At 41.7% G+C, this 25,232-nt stretch overlaps 1 protein-coding gene across 9 annotated transcripts in view; it reads right to left on the bottom strand.

Moving 5' to 3' along the window:
* Positions 1 to 1,078: 1,078 nt before the first annotated feature.
* The window catches only part of GART (phosphoribosylglycinamide formyltransferase, phosphoribosylglycinamide synthetase, phosphoribosylaminoimidazole synthetase), a 40,079-nt gene continuing 15,925 nt past the window's right edge, over positions 1,079 to 25,232 (bottom strand). For 7 of the 9 annotated variants that reach the window (XM_009202304.4, XM_009202310.3, XM_009202306.3 and 4 more), the window contains exons 11-22: positions 22,474 to 22,705; positions 19,835 to 19,929; positions 18,789 to 18,898; positions 18,254 to 18,452; positions 15,274 to 15,525; positions 14,901 to 15,053; positions 8,944 to 9,150; positions 7,803 to 7,940; positions 3,718 to 3,848; positions 3,304 to 3,445; positions 2,142 to 2,257; positions 1,079 to 2,045 (exon numbers count right to left, since the gene is read on the bottom strand). In XM_009202304.4, the coding sequence (XP_009200568.2) occupies positions 1,854 to 2,045; positions 2,142 to 2,257; positions 3,304 to 3,445; positions 3,718 to 3,848; positions 7,803 to 7,940; positions 8,944 to 9,150; positions 14,901 to 15,053; positions 15,274 to 15,525; positions 18,254 to 18,452; positions 18,789 to 18,898; positions 19,835 to 19,929; positions 22,474 to 22,705 (1,967 nt within the window). In that variant the 3' untranslated portion in view covers positions 1,079 to 1,853. 9 annotated transcript variants of the gene reach the window in all.

The raw sequence follows: 25,232 nt of genomic DNA on the forward strand, positions 1-25,232 counted from the left end.
GTCCTAGGGTCAGGTTCAAGTCTGAATTCCACTTAAAAACCAAAGAGGTCAGCCGGGTGCAGTGGCTCACGCCTGTAATCCCAGCACTTTGGGAGGCCAAGGTGGGCAGATCACCTGAGGTTGGGAGTTTGAGACCAGCCTGACCAGCACGGAGAAACCCCATCTCTACTAAATATACAAAATTAGCTGGGCGTGGTGGTGCATGCCTGTAATCCCAGCTACTCAGGAGGCTGAGGCAGGAGAATCACTTGAACCAGGGAGGTGGAAGTTACGGTGAGCCGAGATCGTGCCACTGCAATCCAGCCTGGATAATAAGAGTGAAACTCCCGTCTCAAAAAAAAAAAAAAAAAAAAAAACCAAACCAAAAAAAACAAAGAGGCTGGGTGTGGTGGCTCACGCTTGTAATCCCAGCACTTTGGGGGCCAAAGCAGGCAGATCAAATGAGGCCAGGAGTTGCAGACTAGCCTGGCCAACATGGTGAAACGCCGTCTCTACTAAAAATACAAAATGAGCCGGGTGTGGCAGTGTACGCCTGTAATCTCAGCTACTCAGGAAGCTGAGGCAGGAGAATCACTTGAACCCGGGAGGCAGAGGTTGCAGTGAGCCGAGATTGTGCCACTGCACCCCAGCCTGGGCGACTGAGCGAGACTGTCTCATCAAAACAACTGTATGAATGACATTTGCCTACTTTAATCGACGAGGGAATAGAGAGAGTGGATGAGAAACATGCCTAGTTTTATGCTTGAATCTAGAAGCCACCAACTCTCCCTCTAATCCTCTAGTGACTTACAGAGAAGTATGGATCTTTATAAACCACAGGATAACTAAACTTTACTGAAGCTAAAATCTGGGGATTACAGAAACTGTCAATAATTAGAGGAACGTTTAATGATACTTCAAAGCATAAAGGATACTATCCTTCAGAAATGGGAGCTATACAGAAATCTTAACACACCAGATTATGATCACGATGATCAGAAAAGTCTCAAATCAGATATACAATATAAGGAAGAGATACTGCCTCGTTAGACTTGGGGAAGAGGTAAGTCACTTGACGCTGATCAGAAGGAGGCTGGGCAACTTTTACACAGTGGAATTTATAACCAAGATTATAAACGGAACCCAGGTGATACACTTAGGCTTGTCCTCATGTTTCTTTTCCCCATTTTAACTCAGATACATCCAGCAGTCATGGCTTCAAAAGCATATGATCAAAGATTAGAAAACATATAACTTACTATTTTTTTGAGACGGAGTCTCGCTCTGTTGCGCAGGCTGGAGTGCAGTGGCGTGATCGTGGCTCACTGCAACCTCCACCTCTTGGGTTCAAGCGATTCTCTTGTCTCAGCCACCTGAGTAGCTGGGATTACAGGCGCGTGCCACCACGCCCAGCTAACTATTATTTGTATTTTTAGTAGAGATGAGGTTTCACTGTGTTAGCCAGGATGGTCTCGATCACCTGACCTTGTGGTCCGCCTGCCTCGGCCTCCCAAAGTGCTGGGATTACAGGCGTGAGCCACCGTGCCCGGCCGAAAACACATAACTTACAAAAATGGAGGTGATTCCTCATGTTGTCAGACAATACCAGCAGCAACAACAACAACAAAAAAGAGGTGGTGACGGTCAGAAAAAGAGCATAAAAAAGACCAAGATACCTGTATGTGTCAGATATGCTACATTAACCAGTCTTGTTTTTAATGTCTCTATTTATTAAAAAATAGCAGATGAAGTAAGGGTGAGGTCTTTTTTGTCTTTTAGCAGTTTTTCTTTTGGGCCAAGTTCATGATAAAAAACCACCATGCAAACAGCAAATAATTCTTTCAAAACTGGCCCCATTTCTGAATTAGAAGGCTTCATTCCTCTTTAACCCAATAGATCTTGCCATCTTCTCCAAGCTGTACAGTTCCACTGGCCACCAACTGGAGGGCTGCAGGAAATGTTTTATGTTCTGCTACTTTTACTCTTTCAGAAAGAGTTGCAACAGTATCACCCCTCTTCACGGGAACAGCTTCTTGCAAAATAATTTGTCCAGCATCTACATCTTCCTGGAAAAGTAAGCAAAAGTTTTGAACATTACCTTCTAGCCAGTGTAATTTACATCTGACTACTAATATTATGTTGGTAGAAAAAGACATACTCACAGCTACAAAGTGTACAGTACACCCAGTAACTGTGACTCCGGTTTCCAGGGCTTGCTCATGGGCATTCGAACCCTTAAAAGAAGGGAGCAAGGATGGGTGGATATTGAGCATTTTTCCTAAAAATTAAAAAAAGCATAGCGGTCAGAATTTAAAAATCCTGGGTATTCTGTTAAAGGAATATGTTTTTCTATCTAGATCTGAAGTCAAACAGGAGTTGGATTCTGGGATGGATGTTTTCTTTGCCAAACACAGAAATGAGGTAAAAGGAAGTAAGTTCTCATCCACAAAGCTCCCGGAAGTAGCAAGTACCCGCCTTGCACAGCCAAAGGCATGCTGGGATGCTCTGAACAGACACTCATGGTGACAGGAAGGTGGGGAGTTCAAGCTGATACCAGCTTGTTGCTGGCACATACTATTAAAAAGAAGCAAGAGGTTCTTACATAGTGTCTACGTGCTTGACTTCTAACCACAAAATGGCCTGTCCACCAGACAGATGCTAGATTAGTTCTGTGTGGCTCATGTCACCAAAGGCATTGTTGATTTTATATCACACCACAAGTGCTCCTAACTACATTCACCTAAGAATACATAAAGTCTTTGGAGGGAAAATGCATTTATTGTCCAACTGTGTGACCAACTGTGTGCACACATACACAAACAGGATGCAGTCAAGGCTTTTGGGGAGAAGGCAGTAACATAGATAGTATGTGTTTTCTGGCAATAACCTCCTCCTTGCCAACGTCTGGCAATGGTCTATGTTTCCTGAGAGAGGATGGACTCTTCCTTTCGGGACATACGGAATCATTCTCTTTTGCTTCTAAACAAGTAAAGGAAGGTTCCGAATATTTATTCAGAAGATGAAATATTATCTTTGGAGTAATGTGAAACAAAACTAAGCTACATTAGAAAAAGTGATTAATTACAGCAAGCCAAAGTAAATGGATAGAGAGCAGGTTAATAAATCATCATTGGGTCATTCTTTAGAGTAAAACAAAGGAAATTAAACTGTGACCTGTGTTGAAGTATTAATAAAATATCACAGTCAAACAGGAGTTGGATTTCTGGGAAGGGTGTTCACTACTGGGATTGTCTGGCAAGTTAACTGTTCTGGAGACCATTTTCAATTGATTTCTCAATGTGGTATCAAATAATTTTTGCTTACCATTCCACTTTCGGACAAAGGGGCCAGAAAGAATTCTCATGAATCCTGCAAGACAGACTATGTCTATGGAGAACTCTTCAAGGACTAGGTCAATTGCATTGTCAAATTCTACACGATTTTTATACAGTTTATGATTAATTACCTGTAACAGAAAAAGATAAGCACAACCTTTTTCAATGAATTACCAAAAATAATTAAAAACTCAACCTTTACACAGCCCATACTTCACTTCTTTGTAAAGATATACCTGATAGATTATTAAGAAAGGGACAGGATGAAGGAGAAGGCAAGGCCAGCACCCACCGACAATGGCAGAAGTCCAAAGAATAAGTGCCCCACAGACCAAGGTCCAGTGAGGGCAGATTATGAGCTTAAATATGGCCCACAGGAAAGATATTTTCCCAAGTCACTTACTCTAGTGGGAATACCAGCTCTTTCCGCTTTATCTAACCCAGCTACTGCGGCTTTGTTGGAGATAACAACATCAATTTGTGCAGAGCTATTTGGTTCCCGAGTACTGTCTATAAGTGCTTGCAGGTTCGATCCTGAGAAGGGAGAAAAACAACAGTGAGTTCATACTTTTTTTTGAGACAAAGTCTCACTGTCGCCCAGGCTGGGAGTGCAGTGGCACGATCTTGGTTCACTGCAACCTCTACCTCCTGGGTTCAAGGAATTCTCCTGCCTCAGCCTCCCAAGTAGCTGGAATTACAGGCATGTGCCACCACGCCTGGCTAATTTTTTTATATTTTTAGTAGAGACGGGGTTTCACCATGTTGACCAGGCTGGTCTGGAACTCCTGACATTAGGTGATCTGCCCACCTTGGCCTCCCAAAGTATTGGGATTACAGGCGTGAGCCACTGTACCCGGACTCACACTTCTTAAAAAAAGAGATGTGCTGTTTTGAATAGGGGACTGTCAAATTTTCTGAATAAATGTGTTGGAAAAGACTGGTGATATGTGAGGCTTCTAAATTCCCTTTCTCTTGGCATAGGCAACTAAAGTAAATATGGAAAAAGCTTCTGTATAGCAATGGAAACAATCAACAAAGTAAGGAGACAACCCACAGAATGGGAGAAAATATTTGTAAACTATCCATCTGACAAGGGATTAATAACCAGAATATATAAGGAGCTTAAACAATTTATTAGGGAAAAATCTAATACTCTGATTAAACATGGGCAAGAGATCTGAATAGACATTTCTTAAAACACACAAATTGCAAACAGGTATATAAAAAGGTGCTCAACATCATTGATCATCAGAGAAATGCGAACCAAAACTACAACGACGTATTGTCTCACCCCAGTTAAAATGGCTTTTATACAAAAGACAGGCAATAACATGCTGGCGAAGATGTGCAGAAAAGGGAACCATCACACACTACTGGGAATGTAAATTAGTACAATTATCATGGAGAACAGTTTGAAGGGTCCTCAAAAATTAAAAAAAAAAAGAGCTACCATATGATCCAGCAATCCCATTGCTAGGTATATACCCAAAAGAAAGAAAATCAGTGTATCAAAGAGATATCTGCAGTTTCATGTTTATTCTCCATAGCCAAGATTTGGAAGCAACCTAAATGTTTATCAGCAGACAAATGGATTAAGAAAATGTGGTACATCACATAATGGAGTGCTATTCAGCCATAAAAAAGAATGAGATCCTGTCATTTGCAACAATATGGATGGAACACCAGATCATTAAGTTAAGTGACATAAGTCAAGCACAGAAAGACAAACCTCACATGTTCTCACTTACTTGTGGGAGCTAAAAATTAAAACAGTTGAACTCATGATGATAGTGCAATGATGGTTATCAGAGGCTAGGAAGGGTACTGGGAGAGACAGGGAGAGGGGATGCTAATGGGTACAAAAATATAGTTAGAACGAACAAAATCTAGTGTTTGGTAGCATAACAGGGTGACTATAGTCAACAATAATATATTACACATTTTAAAATAACTGAAAGAGGCTGGGCGCGGTGGCTCACGCCTATAATCCCAGGACTTTGGGAGGCCAAGGCAGGTGGATCACCCTGAGGTCAGGAGTTCGAGACTAGCCTGACCAGCCTGGCCAACATGACGAAACCCCATCCCTACTAAAAACACAAAAAATGAGCCCGGCATGGTAGCAGGCACCTGTAATTCCAGCTACTCAGGAGGCTGAGGCAGAAGAATCGTTTGAAACTGGGAGGCAGTGTTTGCAGTGAGCCAAGATTGTGCCACTGCACTCCAGCCTGGGCGACAGAGTGAGATTCTATCTCAAAAAACCAACCAAACAAACAAACAACACACTGAAATAATATAACTGGATTGTTTGTAACACAAAGAAAGAATAAATGCTTGAGGTGATGAATACCGGGACGTGATTATTACAGGTTGTATGGCTGTATCAAAAGATCTCATGTACCCCATAAATATATATACCTACCATGAACCCATAAAAATTAAAAATTAAAAAAATTCCCTTCCTCTTGGGATAATGGATTAATAGATTGTGAAAAGCACGGATATTCCTGGATGGCCTCCAGTTCCATCCATATTGCTGCAGATGATGTGGTTTAGGATATGTAATTGCTCCTACAAATATTGTATCTTATGATCTAGCATTGTAGTAGAAACAGTATAACATTATGTCAAAACTGACTGATGAGAAATAAGCTGCTTAATTAAGCAAGAAAAATTGACCCTCTCAAGAACCACTATGCTATGACCATTACAATAGTTTCTTTAAAAAAATTATTTTTACATTTAGATTCAGGGGTACACACGCTTGTTTAGTACATGGGAATATTGTATAATGGTGGGGATTGGGCTTCTAGTGTACCTATTACCTAAATAGTGAACATTATACTTGATAGAAAAATTTTCAACCCTCACCCCTTCTCCCACACTTCCCTGTTTTGTCTACTGTTTCCATCTTTTTCTTTTTTCTTTTTCTTTTTTTTTTTTGAGATGGAGTCTTGCTCTGTCACCAGGCTGGAGTACAGTGGTGCGATCTTGGCTCACTGCAACCTCCGTCTCCCGGGTTCAAGCGATTCTCCTGTCTCAGCCTCCAGAGTAACTGGGACTACAGGCGTGCCCCAGCATGCCCAGCTAATTTTTGTATTTTTAGTGGAGACAGGGTTTCACCATGTTGGCCAGCATGGTCTAGATCTCTTGACCTCATTATCTGCCTGCCTCAGCCTCCCAAAGTGCTAGGATTACAGGCATGAGCCACAGCGCCCGGCCCTATTGTTTCCATCTTTATGTCCACATGTACCCACTGTTTAGCTCCTACTCGTGAGAACATGCAACATCTGGTTTTCTGTTTCTGAGGCAGTTCACTCAGGATAACGGCCTCCAGTTCCATCCATATTGCCGCAAATGATGTGGTTTTATTCTTTTTTATGGCTGCACCTTACAATAGTTTCTTTGCTTTATTATCAACTTGGGCCTAAAATACATTAAAACCTTAAGATCGACTTGTAAAGCAATTAAACTTCTGGGAATGAATCCTGAAGAAATATCAGAGCTGGGTGTGGTGCTGCATGCCTGCAGTCCCAGCTACTCGGCGAGCTAATAAGGTAGAAGGATTGCTTGAGGCCACAGCTGGAAGCTGCAGTGTACTATGATTGCATCTGTGAATAGCTACTGTACTCTAGCCTGGGCAACATAGCAAGACTGTCTCAAAAAGAATCATGATGATCTTGGCCATCAAATAAAAAAAAAATCAGATATGCATTTAAGAACATACTGAATATTTGCAAGAATGTTCATAGCAATGTTACTTACAATAGAGGGAAAAAAATCAGGCTACATCCATCTGAGAGAATACAATACTCATTACTTTACCCCTTTATCCATAAAGGTCAAACATAAACTTCTTCTTAATAATATAACAATAAAAATTCCTCGGCCGGGCGCGGTGGCTCAAGCCTGTAATCCCAGCACTTTGGGAGGCCGAGATGGGCGGATCACGAGGTCAGGAGATCGAGACCATGCTGGCTAACATGGTGAAACCCCGTCTCTACTAAGAAATACAAAAACTAGCCGGGCGAGGTGGCGGGCGCCTGTAGTCCCAGCTACTCGGGAGGCTGAGGCCGGAGAATGGCGTGAACCCAGGAGGCGGAGCTTGCAGTGAGCTGAGATCTGGCCACTGCACTCCAGCCTGGGCTACAGAGCGAGACTCCGTTCCAAAAAAAAAAAAAAAAAAAAAAATTCCTCAACTGTTTTCAGACTTTTCAACAACAAAGCTATGATACAAAATGAGCTGGAACTTCAATCTTTTCTGGTTTCTCTTTAACCGGCTTTCTGAAATCCTCTACTTTTTTCTTTGGGAGCCGTCTCAAATTCCTAAGAAAAGTGGAAAGCCTAAGAATGCTGAAAAGACAAAGACAACCCTCATGATTCCCTGTAGTCCCTAGACTCTGCCTAGAGTATCCTTACAATCTCAAAAAGTGCAGGGAGGAAAGGAAGGGCAGTCAACAGCTCTACAGTGAAAAGGAAGCCATATCTCACCTGTTCCAGATATTAAGACAGCCACTCTGGCCTTTTTTTTTTCAAAAGAGAAATGATTTTTCAGGGAGCCATTCTTCAACACTGACCCATTTATTTGCATGCTTTCAATCAGATTCTTGACTTTCACACGTGGAGAACCTTCATTCCAAACATATTCATAAATAAGTAAAGAACAATTGTGAATTAACAGGAATAATGGAAAGAAAAATATTTTATGAAAACTTTAGGGTATATTTTATCCTGAAAATAAGATAATGCAAAGACTAAAATGAACAACACCTTTGTATCACTTAACACTATTCGTTCATAAAAACTTCCAAAAGGTGAACATACGTAATTACTTCAACTAAAAGCTACAGATCACATCACTATCTTGAAGCACATAGTGGATATATACAACTGCCTGCCAGTATTCTGCCCCTATCCCCCAAATCTTCCTAGTGAGACCACCCACAGTAGTGCCATGACCTCCTGGTCTGGGGGATAAGCATGTGACCCAGCAAAACCATTTAAAGACTTGATATGGGATGTTTTTATTGTAATGTGAGCTGAAGGATGTTATCTTTCCGGCATTTGGAGAACCCGCTTGAAAATGAATCCTACACAATAGAGGAAAGAAAGGCAGACATAGGTGAAGTCAACAAGGTCTGACTCTTTTTTTTCTGTTTTTTATTTTTGTGAATCTTCTCTGTATCATTCCAATTTTAGTATATGTGCTGCCGAAGCGAGCATGTGACATCTTTGTTAGTGAATCTGAGTGGATTTTCTGCCCCTCTGCCAAGTTCTAGCACTTCTAGCAGAGTCCTGACTGATCCAGTACTTGTCAGGGTGCTCGCTATTCCTTGAATTGAGCTGAGTGACAAAGCAGAACCATGAGGTCTTGTGTGTGGGGAGATTACTTTGGGAAGTGATCCTGTGGGGTGTGGTTGTGCATGCATGAATGCTCAGAGTTCTGAGGCAGAAATGAAGAGATATGTGGTATTGCTGGGGTGGGTGCTGTCATGTTACATCTGTGTAAAGATAGTTGCCATAGCGATGGCTGCACTAAAAGGTGGGCAGAAAGCTTGTGAGGCAAGGCTGAGGTATAGCTAATATTATACAGCTAAAATTATATACCTAAAAATGAATAAGGAGCAAGTACCTTCGGCTCGTGCAACCACACTGCCAATCACCCAGGCTTCTTCCTTGTGCTGCTGGATATCCCTCAGAATCTGCTCTGTCTGCTCCTTTGATACCACAAGGGCAGCGCCAACCCCACAGTTAAATGTTCTGGCCATCTCTTCCTCAGAGAGTTGTCCTTCCTGCTGTAACCATGAGAAGACTTTGGGGATCCTCCAGGTCTGGGCATCTGAAAATAGACATGAATTGTTTGATTTTTCCTACCTTCTCACACAGAGTACAAAAGTATGCACATATTCAAAGATATGGAAATTATAATCAGGCTCTGCTATTTTATGTAGAGTAAAACTATAAACTGGCCTCTGAGAACTTTTTATTTGGGGATCCACTGGTACCTTAGACATTAAGAACATTTTTTGTTGACACACTTCGCCAGTACTTACAATTGAATGAGGTTTTGTGCTACATTAATGAACTAGACCCTTAGACATTCCCTAGTGGATTAGATAAGGCTAGTAGCTGAATTCCAGCAAAGGCCAGTATACCATCCTTTTGCGAATGTTTGGCTGAGTCTTTGCGATGACCAAAATGCACCCAAAGTACAATGCAAAACTAGATGGCTTGTCTACTTATTTAGAGAAAATGCATATACTACTCAGGAAAAGTCATGCTAATGGAATGCAGATCAACACCCTCTCCCTCTCACTCATTTTAAAATTTAGACTTCCTAGGTCTGCTATAAGAATACATTCTCTCGGTGGGCGCGATTGCTCATGCCTGTAATTCCAACACTTTGGGAGGCCAAGGCAAGCGGATCACATGGTCAGGAGATTGAGACCATCCTGGACAACATAGTGAAATACCTTCTCTACTAAAAATACAATAATTAGCCAGGCGCGTGCCTGTAGTACCAGCTACTCGGGAGGCTGAGACAGGAGAATCGCTTAAACCTGGGAGGTGGAGGTTGCAGTGAGCCGAGATGGCGCCACTGCACTCCAGCCTGGTGACAGAGCGAAATTCCAACTCAAAAAAAAAAAAAAAAGAAAAAGAAAAAGAAAAAGAGTACATTCTCTCTTATCACAAATAATACAACAAAAATCTCTAATAAAAATTTTTAGGTAAAGGCCTATATACACACACACAACATTTCTGAATTTAAAAAGAATCTGGATAGTTCTTCGGGATCTATGATTATGGGATCTGATTTTTAAAAAAAACTATACCAAATTAAATTATTTATGATGCTCTTAAGAAAGGGAAGCCAATGTGAACTTAGCTTTTTATTAAATAATAAGGTTTACGATCAGTTCTGCCTATTTATTTGGTTTATCTACTGGAATTTTTTTTTTTGAGATGGAGTCTTGCCCTGTCGCCCAGGCTGGAATGCAGTGGCGCAATCTCGGCTCACTGCAAGTTCCACCTCCTGGGTTTGTGCCATTCTCCTGCCTCAGCCTCCCGAGTAGCTGGGACTACAGGTGCCCACCAAGCCCAGCTAAGTTTTTGTATTTTTAGTACAGACGGGGTTTCACCATGTTAGCCAGGATGGTCTCAATCTCCTGACCTTGTGATCCACCCGCCTCGGCCTCCCAAAATGCTAGGATTACAGGCGTGAGCCACCGTGCCTGGTCTTTTTTTTTTTTTGAGACAGGATCTGGCTCCGTTGCCCAGGCTGGAGTGCAGTGGCATGAACACGCCTCACTCGATCTCCCAGGCTCAAGTGATCCTCTCACTTCAGCCTTCTGAGTAGCTGGCACTACAGGCATGCGACACCATGCTTGGCTATTTAAAAAACTTTTTTTGTAGAGACAGGGTCTTACCATGTTGCCCAGTCTAGACCTCCTGGGCTCATGTAATTCTTCTGCCTCAGCCTCCCAAAGTGCTGGGCTTATAGGCATGAGCCATCATGCTCAGCTGATGATCAGTTTTTTAATACTTTGGAGTTGATAAATTTTTTTTTTTTTTTTTTTTTTGAGACAGAGTCTCTCTCTGTCGTTCAGGCTGGAGTGCAATGGCATGATCTCTCGGCTCACTGCAACCTCCGCCTCCTGGGTTCAAGCTATTCTCATGCCTCAGCCTCCTGAGTAGCTGGGATTATAGGCATGTGCCACCACACCTAGCTTTTTGTGTGTGTGTGTATTTTTAGTAGAGACAGGGTTTCATCATGTTGGCCAGGCTGGTCTTGAACTCCTGACCTCAGGGGATCCACCCACCTCAGCCTCCCAAAGTGCTGGAGTTACAGGGGTGAGCCATCACCACACCCAGCCTGGAGTTGATATAATTTTAAAAATGAGGCCGGGTGCGGTGGCTCACGCCTGTAATCTCAGCACTTTGGGAGGCCGAGGCCAGAGGATCACGATGTCATAAGTTTGAGACCAGCCTGGCCAACATGATGAAACCCCGTGTCTACTGAAAATACAAAAATTAGCTGGGCGTGGTGACGCACATCTGTAATCCCAGCTACTAGGGAGGCTGAGGCAGGAGAATCGCTTGAACCCAGGAGGTGAAGGTTGCAGTGAGCCGAGATTGCGCTACTGCACTCCAGCCTGGGTGACAGGGCGAGACTCCGTCTCAAAAAAAAAAAAAAATTAAAATTAAAATTAAATAAAAATAAACATAAAAATGAATCACATGTCTATGACTCTTAGATTCAATTCCATTTATAGTAGCTGGGAAATGTCCACTCTTAATAGTTGAGCTCTCAGAAGATTTAGTAACTACATTGTTCACTATGCTTTCAATAGTTAAAAGTCAATAGCAACTTAAAACTAAATAATGGTACATCTATAAAATGGAATACTTGTTATTAAAAATGATGCTACTAAGACAGGTAGATAGTGATGATATATTTAATGGCAGGGCAAGTAGCAGATTACCAAACTATGATCTTGTTTTAGTGAAGTTTTACAAAGTATTTATAGGAAAAAACATTGACAGACTAAGAGTCTAGTTTCTATAAATAAACAAGTACTTCATGAATAATGTAAGTTGTAATTTTAATGTCAAAAAGTCCTGGCCTGGTGTGGTAGCTCATGCCAGTAATCCCAGCATTTTGGGAGGCTGAGGTGGGCAGATTGCTCTGAGCCAAGGAATTTGAGATCAGCCTGGGCACTGTGGTGAAACCCCGTCTCTACTAAAAATACAAAAAATAGCCAAGTGTGGTGGCGTGTACCTGTGGTCCCAGCTACTCAGGAGGCTGAGGTGGGAGGATCACTTGAACCTAGGATGTTGGGGCTATAGTGAGCTGTGACCGCACCACTGAACTCCAGTTGGGGCGACAGAGTGAGACTCTGTCTCAATAAAAAACAAACAAACAAAAAAACCCCAGAAGCCCTTACTTAATCTGTTGTCAAAGTATGATTCCTGGAAGAAACTTTAGAGGCTGGATGCAAGGAGTTGTGCAGTGGCTTTTATTGGAATACAGACATTTGCGTAACTCAAAATATAACTGCTTTCAGGAATATGGCTGTATCAACTTTCAGTTTCTTAATGAGGTGACTACTATGTTGTTTTTAACTAGTGCTGTGCTAGAGCCAGCTTGTAGAGACTGTTAAACAGCCATTTTTAAAGCAGCTATGATGGGAGTATTTATACCACAGAAACTGGCAAATGCACAAATCAGTCCTGCTCCTTTCCCCATTCATCAGCAGGCCACTGTTTTTAACTACTTGAAAAGGATGACGAATGAAAAACTTATTAAGGTTCTTATATATGCTCATCAGAAAGCATTTCTACCCAAGGAAGGTCTTAAACCCCTAGTTTCACCCTCCTATGAATCCTTCAACTCCTTACTATGCTCAGTCCATGGACCTGGAAGAGACTGCCACTCAGCCTGGCCTGGCCTGTCTGTTTTGCTTCCCTGACTAGGCTGAAATCCCGTCTTCAGCTGGGACGACTCTCCCAGCTTCCCTTGCTGATCTCCTCACTTCCACACAACCTACCTCTGACTCTTCAGTTCTCTCCGAGCTTCACATACGCTGACTCTTGGGTTAGCTCACCAAACCTACTCACCTCTCTCTCTCTGACTGCTTCTCCCCCATGAATGACCCCAATACCTGCTTACTTCAGCTGGATCAACCTAACCAATCTATTTTTCTCTGTTCTTGCTTCAAGGTTATATACAGGCTTTTACTCTGGGAGAAAAACTACATGAGCAGCTTCAGCTTCACCTGTGCCTTCAGTCCTGTTCGCTGTCTCATTCCTGTTTGACCTTGACTGCTTTATCTACTTCTCTCTTCAAGCTCCAGCCCAGACCTGCTCATTTCACTAATACTTCACAGGGAAGTTATTTTATGTAAACTCCCTCAGTTTCTACTCCTTCAAGCCAATGTGTATTAGTTGACTATAGCTGGAAAAGTTTCTCTGACTTTATTCTACAAAAACAAGGAAGGGAGGGGCCAGGCACAGTGGCTCATGCCTGTAATCCCAGCACTTTGGGAGGCCAAGGTGGGTGGATCATTAGGTCAAGAGATCTAGACCATCCTGGGCAACATGGTGAAACCCCGCCTCTACTAAAAATACAAAAATCAGCTGGGTGTGGTGGTGGGCGCCTGTAGTCCCAGCTACTTGGGAGGCTGAGGCGGAAGAATCACTTGAATCCAGGAGGCGGAGGTTGCAGTAAGCCGGGATTGCACCACTGCACTCCAGCCTGGTGACAGAGCAAGACTCCATCACAAAACAAAAACAAAAACAAAAACAAAAACAAAAACACAGGGAGGGAGGACTCTGTCCCTCACTTTTGCTGCATGCATAAAATTATTCCACTTCCCTTTTACCAGTATGTTTCTTCAAACAGAAATCTCTACCCACTGTCTCCACAACTCTGCCACAACAATCTAGTGGGTGGTATCTATGTCCAGCAAACTGCCTTTTGACCTAACTCTAAAATACACCAGTCTTTTTCTAGTGCTTATTCTAGATATCTGTGCTGTACCTGACACTATGGACCAGTGTCACGTTAAAATCCTACCTTGGGGCTGGGCGTGGTGGCTCACGCCTGTAATCCCAGTACTTTGGGAGGCTGAGACGGGCGGATCACTTGAGGCCAGGAATTCGAAACCAGCCTGGCCAATAAGGTGAAACCCTGTCTCTACTAAAAATACAAAATTAGCTGGGCGTGGTGGTGGGTGCCTGTAATCCTAGCTACATGGGAGGCTGAGGCAGGAGAAGTGCTTCAGCCCAGGAGGTGGAGTTTGCAGTGAACCAAGATCGCACCATTACGCTCCAGCCTGGGCTACAGAGTGAGACTCTATCTCAAAAAAAAAAAAAAAAAAAATCCAAGTTGATTTGATGATAATACTTTTACATGGTTTACCCTCTGCTTTGGACTGTTCTTTACAGTCACTCTACTTTGAGAAACAACCTTTTGGTCTCCCTCATTCTCTTGGCTATAACTATTACTATGTGCAAATAACCACCCAATTTATCTTCAGCCTGACTTCAACTTCTGCTCACAGTCACCTTGGAATAAACACACTGAAGATTTAAAAACCTTCTACTCCAAACTTACTCTTCTTCCTATGTTAATGATGTTATCACCTACTCACCTGCTTAACTAGAAACCTGAGACTTCTTTTTACTTCTAAGCATAAAATGATTCTCCAATGTGCCTCCCTTCTCTATGCCTTGGTTTAGGTGCTTTTATCTTGCATATGGATTACTTAATAGCTAACATTTCCTTTCCCGGTGTGTAGGGCTCCACCTTACTAGAGCTTGAAGTTACCAACCCCCTTGGAGGATCTGCTTAGAGTACTTCAACTTTATGTAAACCAATTACATGACAATATTTTATGTCTTATAAATACAGATAATGAAGCAAAAGGAGATAGAAAAGGGTCAATGAGTTTTTCCCTCCCAAAACCCCCAATGATTAAGAATTTTCCATGTGTAATCATGTGTACACTAACTACCCATAGTTTTCTCGCACAATGCATTTTTTTCCTTAGCAATTTTCTGAACAGAAGTTTGTTTTAGTGATCTTACCTAAATCTACCCCAAGTTTCTCAGGGAGGACTCTGGGGATGTTCTCTAGTAATCCTCCACCAGTAATATGGGCAAACGCTTTGACATGTCCTGAACGTAGGACAGGTAACAGTGAATGGCTGTAGATTCTGGTTGGCGTGAGAAGTAAGTCCCCTGTATGTTGAAGAGAGAAGATAAAAACTTAGCCTTTGAATAGAAAACCAAAACATAAAAATCAACTCTGGAGAATGACACCAGTTCTACAATAATGACCAAGTAGCAAACTAAGGTAATTCACTCCCTTTTAGCTCTAAGTAATGAGAGACTAAAACCACTAAATGCTTCCTTCCTCAGACATGTCCAAGCAGGCCAGTTTAAACATGAGGGAGTTTACCTAAAGTCTGGTCACCACAACCATCAGGTGCTGGAGAGGAGTACTGGAGAAAAGATTTTGCCACGATCTTCCTCACAAGGCTAAATCCATTGCTATGAAGACCAGATGAAGCTATTCCAACAACAACATCACCCTCGGTGATTCTTTCCAGGTGAGGGAGTTTCTGATCTCGCTCCATGGCACCAACGGCAAACCCAGCTAGGTCATACTCTCCAGGGGGATACATGTCAGGCATTTCTGCTGTTTCACCTCCTGGTGGGATAAGACAAGAGCAAACAAATCAGAGTATCTATAAATCTGTCTAGGAAACAGTGGCACAGGCTACTGTTAACATGAACAATTAACACATGGCTATGTACCGCAAACATTTAAGAAAATGTACTCTACCAGCTGTCTAACAGAACTTTCCACCAAGCAAGATTTCAGGAGAAATAGCGCTCGATTCCACAAAGGGTGAGATTAGGTAACACCTCTGCAAGCATGTATGCAGCCTCCAAACACCACTTTCACAGAATGAATGCTCAGTTGAATATAATATCATTTCTATAGCTGTTTAGTTTCAAAATTGTTTCATATATATTTGATCTTTATAATCAGTCCATTTTTCAGCTGATGGTACAGCCTTAAAGAAGTGACTTAACCAGGACTGCCCAACTCCAAATACCCTAGCTTAAAAAGTATAGCATTTTACTTGCAATTATATCACGTCAAGATGTAAGGTATAGGCAGACTCCAAATTAGAAACTGTGTTCTAAATGGTGGTTGAAAGGCAATTTTTGTTTGTTTCAAACTTTATTCCCAGGCTTCTTTAGCTTAATTAGCTACAAAGAATAAATTGTGGGCTGGGCGTGGTGGCTCACACCTGTAATCCCAGCACTTTGGGAGGCTGAGGCAGGTGGATCAGGTCAGGAGTTCGAGACTATCCTGGCCAACATGGCCAAACCCTGTCTCTACTAAAAACACAAAAATTAGCCAGGTGTGGTGGCTTATGCCTGTAATCCCAGCTACTTGGGAGGATGAAGCAGGAGAACTGCTTGAACCCGGGAGGTGGAGGTTGCAGTGAGCCGAGATTGTGCCACAGCACTCCAGCCTGGGCCACAGAGCGAGACTCCATCTCAAAAAGAAAAAAACATATATATAAGCAAAAACTAAAAAGAGCTGCAGTGTCCAAGGGGAATGGGGCTTAAAATATTAGAAATCTAGATTTTATGAGATCCATAAACAATTTTAGAAAGCAGTCATAATGTAGAATAGCAGCTCCTAGTTACTTCACATTTTTTCTTCTTCAGAAGTTGACTCAATTCAGTTTGCCTCATTCTTAGAAGCCTCATCAAAACTCTTCACAAGATCTGGAACTTCATCATCATCATCCCCTCCAGTAGCAAGCAGTGCTTTTCCATCCACAGACTGTTTGGGCAGAGCTTCAGTCGGTCTCCTTAAACTAGTCAGACTGTCTGCACCAAGCTGGTTTAAGATGCTGGTAGCATTTCTGTCAGCTGCTTTGTCTCAGCATCGCCTGTAATGGTGAAAGTGTTTACTGCCCCAGAGAAATGCTACCAGCATTTGAGGGTTGTTAAAGTGGATCACTGGTCCTTCATTTGTAAACATACTCACCTCTTCAATACCAGAGATATTGTTTACCCTTAACTTCTTTTTTTTTTTTTTTTTTTTTTGAGACTGAGTCTGGCTCTGTCGCCCAGGCTGGAGTGCAGTGGCCGGATCTCAGCTCACTGCAAGCTCCGCCTCCCGGGTTTACGCCATTCTCCTGCCTCAGCCTCCCGAGTAGCTGGGACCACAGGCGCCCGCCACTTCGCCCGGCTAGTTTTTTGTATTTTTTAGTAGAGACGGGGTTTCACCGTGTTAGCCAGGATGGTCTCGATCTCCTGACCTCGTGATCCACCCGTCTCGGCCTCCCAAAGTGCTGGGATTACAGGCTTGAGCCACCGCGCCCGGCCGTTTACCCTTAACTTCTTAAGGAGAACTGAAGTTTTTGTCATCTGCTGTAGCTGAGCCACCTTCTTTTTGTTCCTTTTCCATCAATACGTAATTGTGCCTCTAGTTTGGTTGTTTCTTTCATCTTGTCAGAGTGGAAAAGGGTCATGTGGAGGACTAGGGTGGTGCTCAAGGGGTCTTGGGTAGAGCAGCTGAGATTAGGTGCACACATGCGGGGATGCAAGATGGCACAATTTCTGGTTGAAATGGTCATATAAAAGAGGCAGTTTCTTTGGGAGGCTGTGATGGGCAGATAGCTTGAGCCCAGCAATTCAAGACCAGCCTGGGCAACATGGCAAAACCCCATCTCTACAAAAAGTACAAAAATTAGCTGGGTGTGGTGACACATGCCTGTAGCTCCCAACTACTTGAGAGGCTGAGGCAGGAGGATCCCTTGAACCCAGGAGGTCAAGGCTGCAGTAAGCTGTGATTGAACCACTGCACTCCAAACTAGGTGACAGAGACAGACCCTTTTTTTTTTTAAATAAAAAAAAGTGGTTGTTTTGTTTCTTGATCAACCTATAGATTCATTTTGCTCAAATATTTCATGTATAGTTAAAGATACTTCTATAAAACTTGGGCATATATTATTTATGTCACTCTATGGGAAAATTTGGCTTTAGTTAAGATCCGGAATGCCAGGAACCCATCTGCCTCTACCGTAGGGCCAATAAGGAGGAAATAACTCCTAGACCTGTTTGTTGAGGAGGCTACTGAGACTGATGCGGATGTTAAAAGGTGGCCAAAAATTGGGAAGAAAGATAAGGCCTGACAGTTTAGGAGTACGGGTCTAGTGGACAAACCCTTGAGGAGGGCTTTGAAGGTAGCAGGCTCTAAATTTAATTCAAGTAGTTTTACCTATATTTCATTTGCTGCATCTTGTGATATACAGTCTCCCTTGCTAGTTATATTGGCACCAATCACATTTTTACATAGGGCTAAAATACAATAAGAAAGATATGTTATTGATTAAAATGGCTGGTCATACCAAGAAGAGCACATCCAGCTTTTCCACAAGCTTTAGCAATTCCAGCAACAACGGCTTCAGTTACACTGAGGTCAAGTTTTCCACAGGAAAAGTAATCAAGGAAGAAGAGGGGCTCTGCTCCTTGTGCCAGAATATCATTAACACACATTGCTACCAAATCTTGACCAATGGTATCATGTTTGTTGCACAGCTGGGCAATCTATATAAGAACAATATAAACATCCACATTAGGGAATAAGTTCAAAATTGTATCTTATCCATTTGGCTAGCTGCTTTTAACACCTAAAAACAAAAGAACACGAAATTCTGACAAGCTGCTTGGTCTAAAAGTATCCCTTTATCCTCTAAAGTACCTTTCCATCCAAATATAATCTAAATAATAATTTGTTATTAGAAATGTGCAGATATTTTAGCCATTTTACATGGTCCTTTTTAGCTCATATTATGTCAAGAGAAGAAAAATATATATTTGACATACAGTAAACTTCCTCTTATCTTTCATAAAAGGCCTTTATTCACAAAGGTGTCTGATTACCTTTAGTTTAGTTCCAACGCCATCTGTTCCAGACGCCAGAAGGGGATCTTTGAAACCAGCTGCTTTTAAATCAAAAAGACCAGCAAAACCTCCAAGATCAACTTTACAGCCTGTTGGAGAGGAAATTAATTACTTGCTACATTTTAATAGATTAAACGTGTAATGATTTAAATGTCTACTAGTTTAAAAAAATCAGTATATTTAGCAGCCTGAGACATACTTCTGGAAGAAATAGATGATTGAAACAGCTGTTCTCAGAAATGACATAATCAAATCAACTGGGAGAATGTAATAATTTAATTAATATGTAACATGTTAATAGGTTAAACATATTAACATACAATATGTTAATATGTTGTTAATATGTTTATATAACATACATACAATATGTTAATGTTTATATAACATATAAACATACCACTTCTTCATAAGAATGGCTGAAACAAGAGATGCCTTTCCTGAGCATGAGAGACTGCACCATGTGCTCAAAGAATTGATTAAGACAGTAATTAAATAGTAAAGGACCAGCCAGATGTGGTGGCTCACGCTTGTAATCCCAGCACTTTGGGAGGCTGAGGTGGGCGGATCGCCTGAGGTCAGGAGTTCAAAACCAGCTTGGCTAACATGGTGAAATCATGTCTCTACAAAAATACAAAAATTAGCCAGGCATGATGGTGGGTGCCTATAATCCCAGCTACTCGGGAGGCTGAGGAGGGAGAATCGCTTGAAATCAGGAGGTAGAAGTTGCAGTGAACCGAGATGGTGCCATTGCACTCCAGCCTGGGAGAGAGAGCAAGACTCCATCTCAAAAAAAAAAAAAAAAAGAGTAAAGGAGCATACATATCCTTTTGAGTTTAACATCACAGATGATAAACACTTTCCTTAATATTAAAGATAAGAAAGCAGAAGACTGGGTTTGGCTTAAGCGGGGCAAAACTTACAGTAACCAAATATTACTTTGGAAAAATTCCTGTTAAATATAAAACCCAAATCCATTCACAATGTATATCAACGTTAATGAATTAGCAAAGTATAGGATCACTGACCTGATCTGGAAGTGGCTTCTGCTAAAGGCTGAATTTTCTTGACCAGCGTATTTCCAGCTGCAATGTCTACTCCAGATTCCTTGTAAGTCAAACCCCTAAAGAATTAAAAACAAGTCATCACCTAAACACCAGGGAAAATTATTTTATCTTAAAATATTATTTAAAGCAGAAGGTATCCCCAGCGATTTTCACATCCCCTAAAGTGCTTAAAATTTTTAAAAGTCAGTGCTTGGGCCCACATCTATACAGATTCTGATTTAACTGGTCTAGGGCAGGCTCTGGGAATTGAAACGAGTTTGAACAATCTCCCCAGCTGATTTGATTACATCATCCCCAAGAACCGCTATTCTAACTCAATCACCTATTTCTTCCAGAAGTACTTCTCACAGGCTGCTAAATATACTGATTTAAACTATTTTTTTATTAAGGTAAAATATACACAACATAAAGTTCAGCATCTTAACCATTTTTAAGTTCAATGGTATTGAATACAATGATAATGTTATGCACCCAGCCCCATCATCCATCTCCATAACCCTTTATCTTGTAAAACTGAACCTCTGTCCCAATTAAATAACTCCCCATTCCCCACTACCCCCAGACCCTAGCAACCATCTATTTAAAAGTAGACATACTGATATTTTGCTACAACTTTTCTCAGTTTACTTTTGGTATGAACAAGAGGAATGCCTAATCAAGTCAAAAAAATGAAAATCAGGTTTGTAAAAACTGTACACAAGTATCCCTAAATAAACTGAGTTCTTAATTGCAATAATATATAACTGTATCTGTTTCCTAATAGCTGAGGACAGTAAGAAACACTATGACAAAAGCAAAACCAGGCAAAGATATTCAGTGCATCACATTTCCTTCTGTATAGGACCTACAAGTTGGAGCAGCACATTTAGAGATCAAATCTGTGAATGACACTGTAGATTTTGTAGTCTTGACTTGCAAAAATGAGAACTCTGGCCTGCTGGGATGCAGTGATACATGAATAAATATGTGTTTTATTAAAAACAAGCTGGCTTGCTTTTATAGAAGTGTCTTCTTAAAAAGCATACAAAATAAAATAAAAAAAAAATAATTAAAAAAACAAGGTGCCAGAATACAGTTGAGTGCATTGGCAGTTAACTCAAATAAAGACAGCAGCCCAAGGTCACTCTCAGATAGGAAACAAAGACTGATTTTAAAAAACTTTTTCTCCGGTAGCAACTTTTTCTCCGGTAGCAACTAACACTGTGGCATTTCAATTTTTTCATCTTTATAACTTAAATAATTCAGACTAGAATTGAGATTGCAGTCCCTTCAAACAGGTCATTTCAATGGACTCTAGTCATTTTTAAATGAAAAATAAATTTTTAGCATGGCATTTTAATGTTCTCGATTCTTGGAAAATGTTTAAACTTTACAGTATCTGCCTCTTGGTAACAGTATAGCTTGAATTAAGTTGGTAAAAAATTTTGTCTTAAAATTTATTCATTATCCGTAAATGAACTTCATGAACAATAGTAAATGTGATATATTTTTAAGAAATCAGGCCACGTGCAGTGGCTCACGCCTGTTAATCCCAGTACTTTGGGAGGCTGAGGCAGGGATCACCCGAGGTCAGGAGTTCGAGACCAGCCCGGCCAACAAGGTGAAACCCCATCTCTACCAAAAACACAAAAATTACCTGGGCACGGTGGCAGGCACCTGTAATCCCAGCTACTCGGGAGGCTGAGGCAGGGCAATCACTTGAACCCGGGAGGTGGAGGTTGCGGTGAGCCGAGATCACGCCACTGCACTCCAGCCTGGGTGACAAGAGCAAAACTCTGTCTCCAAAAAAAAAAAAAAAAAAAGAAAGAAAGAAAGAAAGAAATCAAAATACCCATTTCCAACTAAGACTTTATTGATTTTACAAGTCAACAGTTTGTACATACCAACAATGCATCAGTAAGAGGTCAAAAAATACATTTTAGTAACAGATACAAACGCAATGATAAAATGAGACTGTCAAAATTTATAGTATAATCAAATCAAATTGCAAAGTTAGATGACCAATATTCTCATCTCGAGTTCTTTGATAAAACCATGAACTATGTTTCAAATACAATACTATGTGATAAAGCAAGGAATAAACATCAGTATCAGGCCAAGTGCAGTGGCTCATGCCTATAATCCCAGCATTTTGGGAGGCCAAAGCAGGAGGATCACTTGAGCCCAGAAGTTTGAGACTAGCCTTGGCAGCATGGTGAAACCTCATCTCTACAAAAAATACAAAAAAATTAGCCAGGTGTGGTGGCCTGCGCCTGCAGTCCCAGCTACTTGGGAGGCTGAGGCATGAGAACTTGGGTGACAGAGGGAGACCCTGTCTCAAAAAGTTAAAAAAAATTAAAAAAATACAAAATAAATAAAAATCAGTACCACTGTGATTTTGCTAAACTTTCCAAACTTAAGCCATCATGAAGTTTTTCCCATTTAATTTGAATATTGCTATAACCAGTTTTGATTCAAACAAAATATAAACCAAGATCGTATCAGTCCCATAGAGAGAAAAGAATACTGAATGACTTATTATACGGTCAATGAAGTGTTCTACACAGCCATTTAGGCCAATTTCTGAAATGGCACTACAGCTAACTTGCTTAGAGTTTTACCTGGGTTGCTGGAGGAAAGCTATGGCACGAAAGCCAATGTCTTTCCTATAAATTGCTCCCTCAAACTTTATAGCTGCTAGTCCTTTCTTGGCTTCCTCGAGAGCTGATACGAGATTTTCCCGGATGGCTGTGACTGCAAGAACTCTACCCCCATGAGTTACTACTTTGCCATTTTTAAGGGCAGTGCCTGCGTGGAACACCTCCAGTCCTAGAGCTTGAGCCTCGGAAAACCCTAGAAGAGAGCATATTTGACATATGATTTGAAATAGCAACGGTATTTCACACTGTGAAGTGATTTATAATTTCCACAAGTTTTTTCTCTTTTCTAAAACTTGACTAGGTACGGTGGCTCAGGCCTCTAATCCCAGCACTTTGGGAGGCTGAGGCAAGGATTGCTTGAGTCCATGAGTTCGAGACCAGCCTGGGCAACAGAGCAAGACCTTGCCTCTACATACATACATACATACATAAATAAATAATAGCCAAGTGTGGTGGCACACACCAGCTGAGGTGGATCACTTGAATTTGGGAGTTTGAGGCTGCAGTGAGGTGTGATCGCACCACTGCTCCAAACGCAGCAATAGAGTGAGACCCTGTCTCAAAATAAATAAATACATAAAAATTAAAAATTAAGGATCTTGGCTGGGCGCGGTGGCTCACGCCTGTAATCCCAGCACTTTGGGAGGCCGAGGCGGGCGGATCACAAGGTCAGGAGATCGAGACCACAGTGAAACCCCGTCTCTACTAAAAATACAAAAAATTAGCCGGGCGCGGTGGTGGGCGCCTGTAGTCCCAGCTACTCAGGAGGCTGAGGCAGGAGAATGGCGTGAACCCGGGAGGCGGAGCTTGCAGTGAGCCGAGATCGCGCCACTGCACTCCAGCCTGGGTGACAGCGCGAGACTCCGTCTCAAAAAAAAAAAAAAAAAAAAAAAATTAAGGATCTTTATCTCACTTAAAAGAACCTTCCCTATCAGACAGGTCTTCTTTTATTTTTTGAGACTGAGTCTCATTCTGTTGCCAGGCTGGAATGCACTGGCGCGATCTCACTGCAAACCTCTGCCTCCTGGGTTCAAGCAATTCTTCCTCAGCCTCATGAGTAGCTGGGACTACAGGCATGCACCACCGTGCCCAGATACTTTTTGTATTTTTAGTAGAGACAGGGTTTCAAAATGTTGGCCAGGATGGTCTCAATCTTTTGACCTTCTGATCTGCCTGCCTTGGCCTCCCAAAGTGCTGGGATTATAGGCGTGAGCTACTGCGCCCGGCCCTGACAGGTCTTAATGCAATATAATAGTAAATAGATCTTTCTCCTAAGAACTGTCTGCTATTTTAGGATGACAACCTAAATTCTCGTGTTATCGTAAATCTCATTATAAAAGCAATTGTTTAATGAGGAAGAAAGAAAAATCCTGCATCTGATCACATTAATCTTTTCCTTAAGACTAAGAGAACTTCCTTTTCTTTTTGAGAGAGATGCTCTGTCACCCAGGCTGGAGTGTGCAGTGGTGCGATCTCAGCTCACTGCAACCTCTACCTCCTGGGTTCAAGCCATCCTGTCACCTCAGCCTCCTGAGTAGCTAGGATTACATGCATGCACCACTATACTTGGCTAATTGTTTTTGTATTTTTAGTAGAGACAGGGTTTCACCATGTTGGCCACGCTGGTCTTGAACTCCTGACCTCAAGTGATCCGCCCGCTTCAGCCTCCTGAAGTGCTAGGATTATAGGTGTGAGCCACAGTGCCTGGCCTGTAAAGGAACTTGTTTTCATCATAGTTATTCAATTAAAGCTGCTTCTTTTTTCTTTTTCAATTTTTTTTTTTAACCAGACCATGAGATTTAAGTTTCTTTCTTTTAAATATAACCAATATGATCAGTAAAATGCAAAACATAAGTAATCTTTTCAGTAATATAACACTTGTACCATTTTAAGACAAACTCGGCTTAAGTTTTGGGGTCAGCCCCAAATTCCTACCGCTTCATTGTATTTTGAATTATTTTAAGCTCTCAGATACAGCTTTATACTTAAAATATTATTAGACTATGTATTCTAAATTCTAAAGTGGCCAAAGGGGACAGTTTATATAAAGATAACACTTTTTCTTAATTTTTAGAAAAACATTCTTTTATCTCCCGGTGGTCTTCTTTTTCCATCTCTATTTCTCTTCTCGGCGTCCTATTTGGTAGTTTGTTAATATACCTCTTCCGTGAGTGTTTTTACAACAGAAAGCCATTTAGTGATTCTGAATGGCTACTCTGCCTGCCAGTATCAGTAAAACTCAATATTGCTCTGGTACAACTATTACACACTCGTTATTTCAATCTTAGGGAAATTTCACCAATGCAAGGGATCTTGGTTCTGGCCCATTTCTTTCTTTGTCCATATTCAAAAGCAATCAGTTTCTAACTGCCTAGCTGCCATGCGTGGGATTCATAAGGCAATGGACTTGGTGTCTGGGCAAGACAGTTTATGGGGTTGTTGAATTAAATACACTATTGGAGGCTGGGCACGGTGGCTCACGCCTGTAATCCCAACACTTTGGGAGGATGAGGTGAGCAGATCACTTGAGGTCAGGAGTTCAAGACCAGCCAGGCCAACATGGTGAAACCCCATCTCTACTAAAAATACAGAAATTAGCTGGGCCTGGTGGTGCACACCTGTAATCCAGTTACTTGGGAGTCTGAGCCAGAAGAATCACTTGAACCCAAGGGGAGGTTACAGTGAGCCGAGCGTACCACTGCACTCTAGACTAGGCGACA

Source organism: Papio anubis, chromosome 4, assembly GCF_008728515.1.
Source record: "Papio anubis isolate 15944 chromosome 4, Panubis1.0, whole genome shotgun sequence".
NCBI lineage: Eukaryota > Metazoa > Chordata > Mammalia > Primates > Cercopithecidae > Papio > Papio anubis.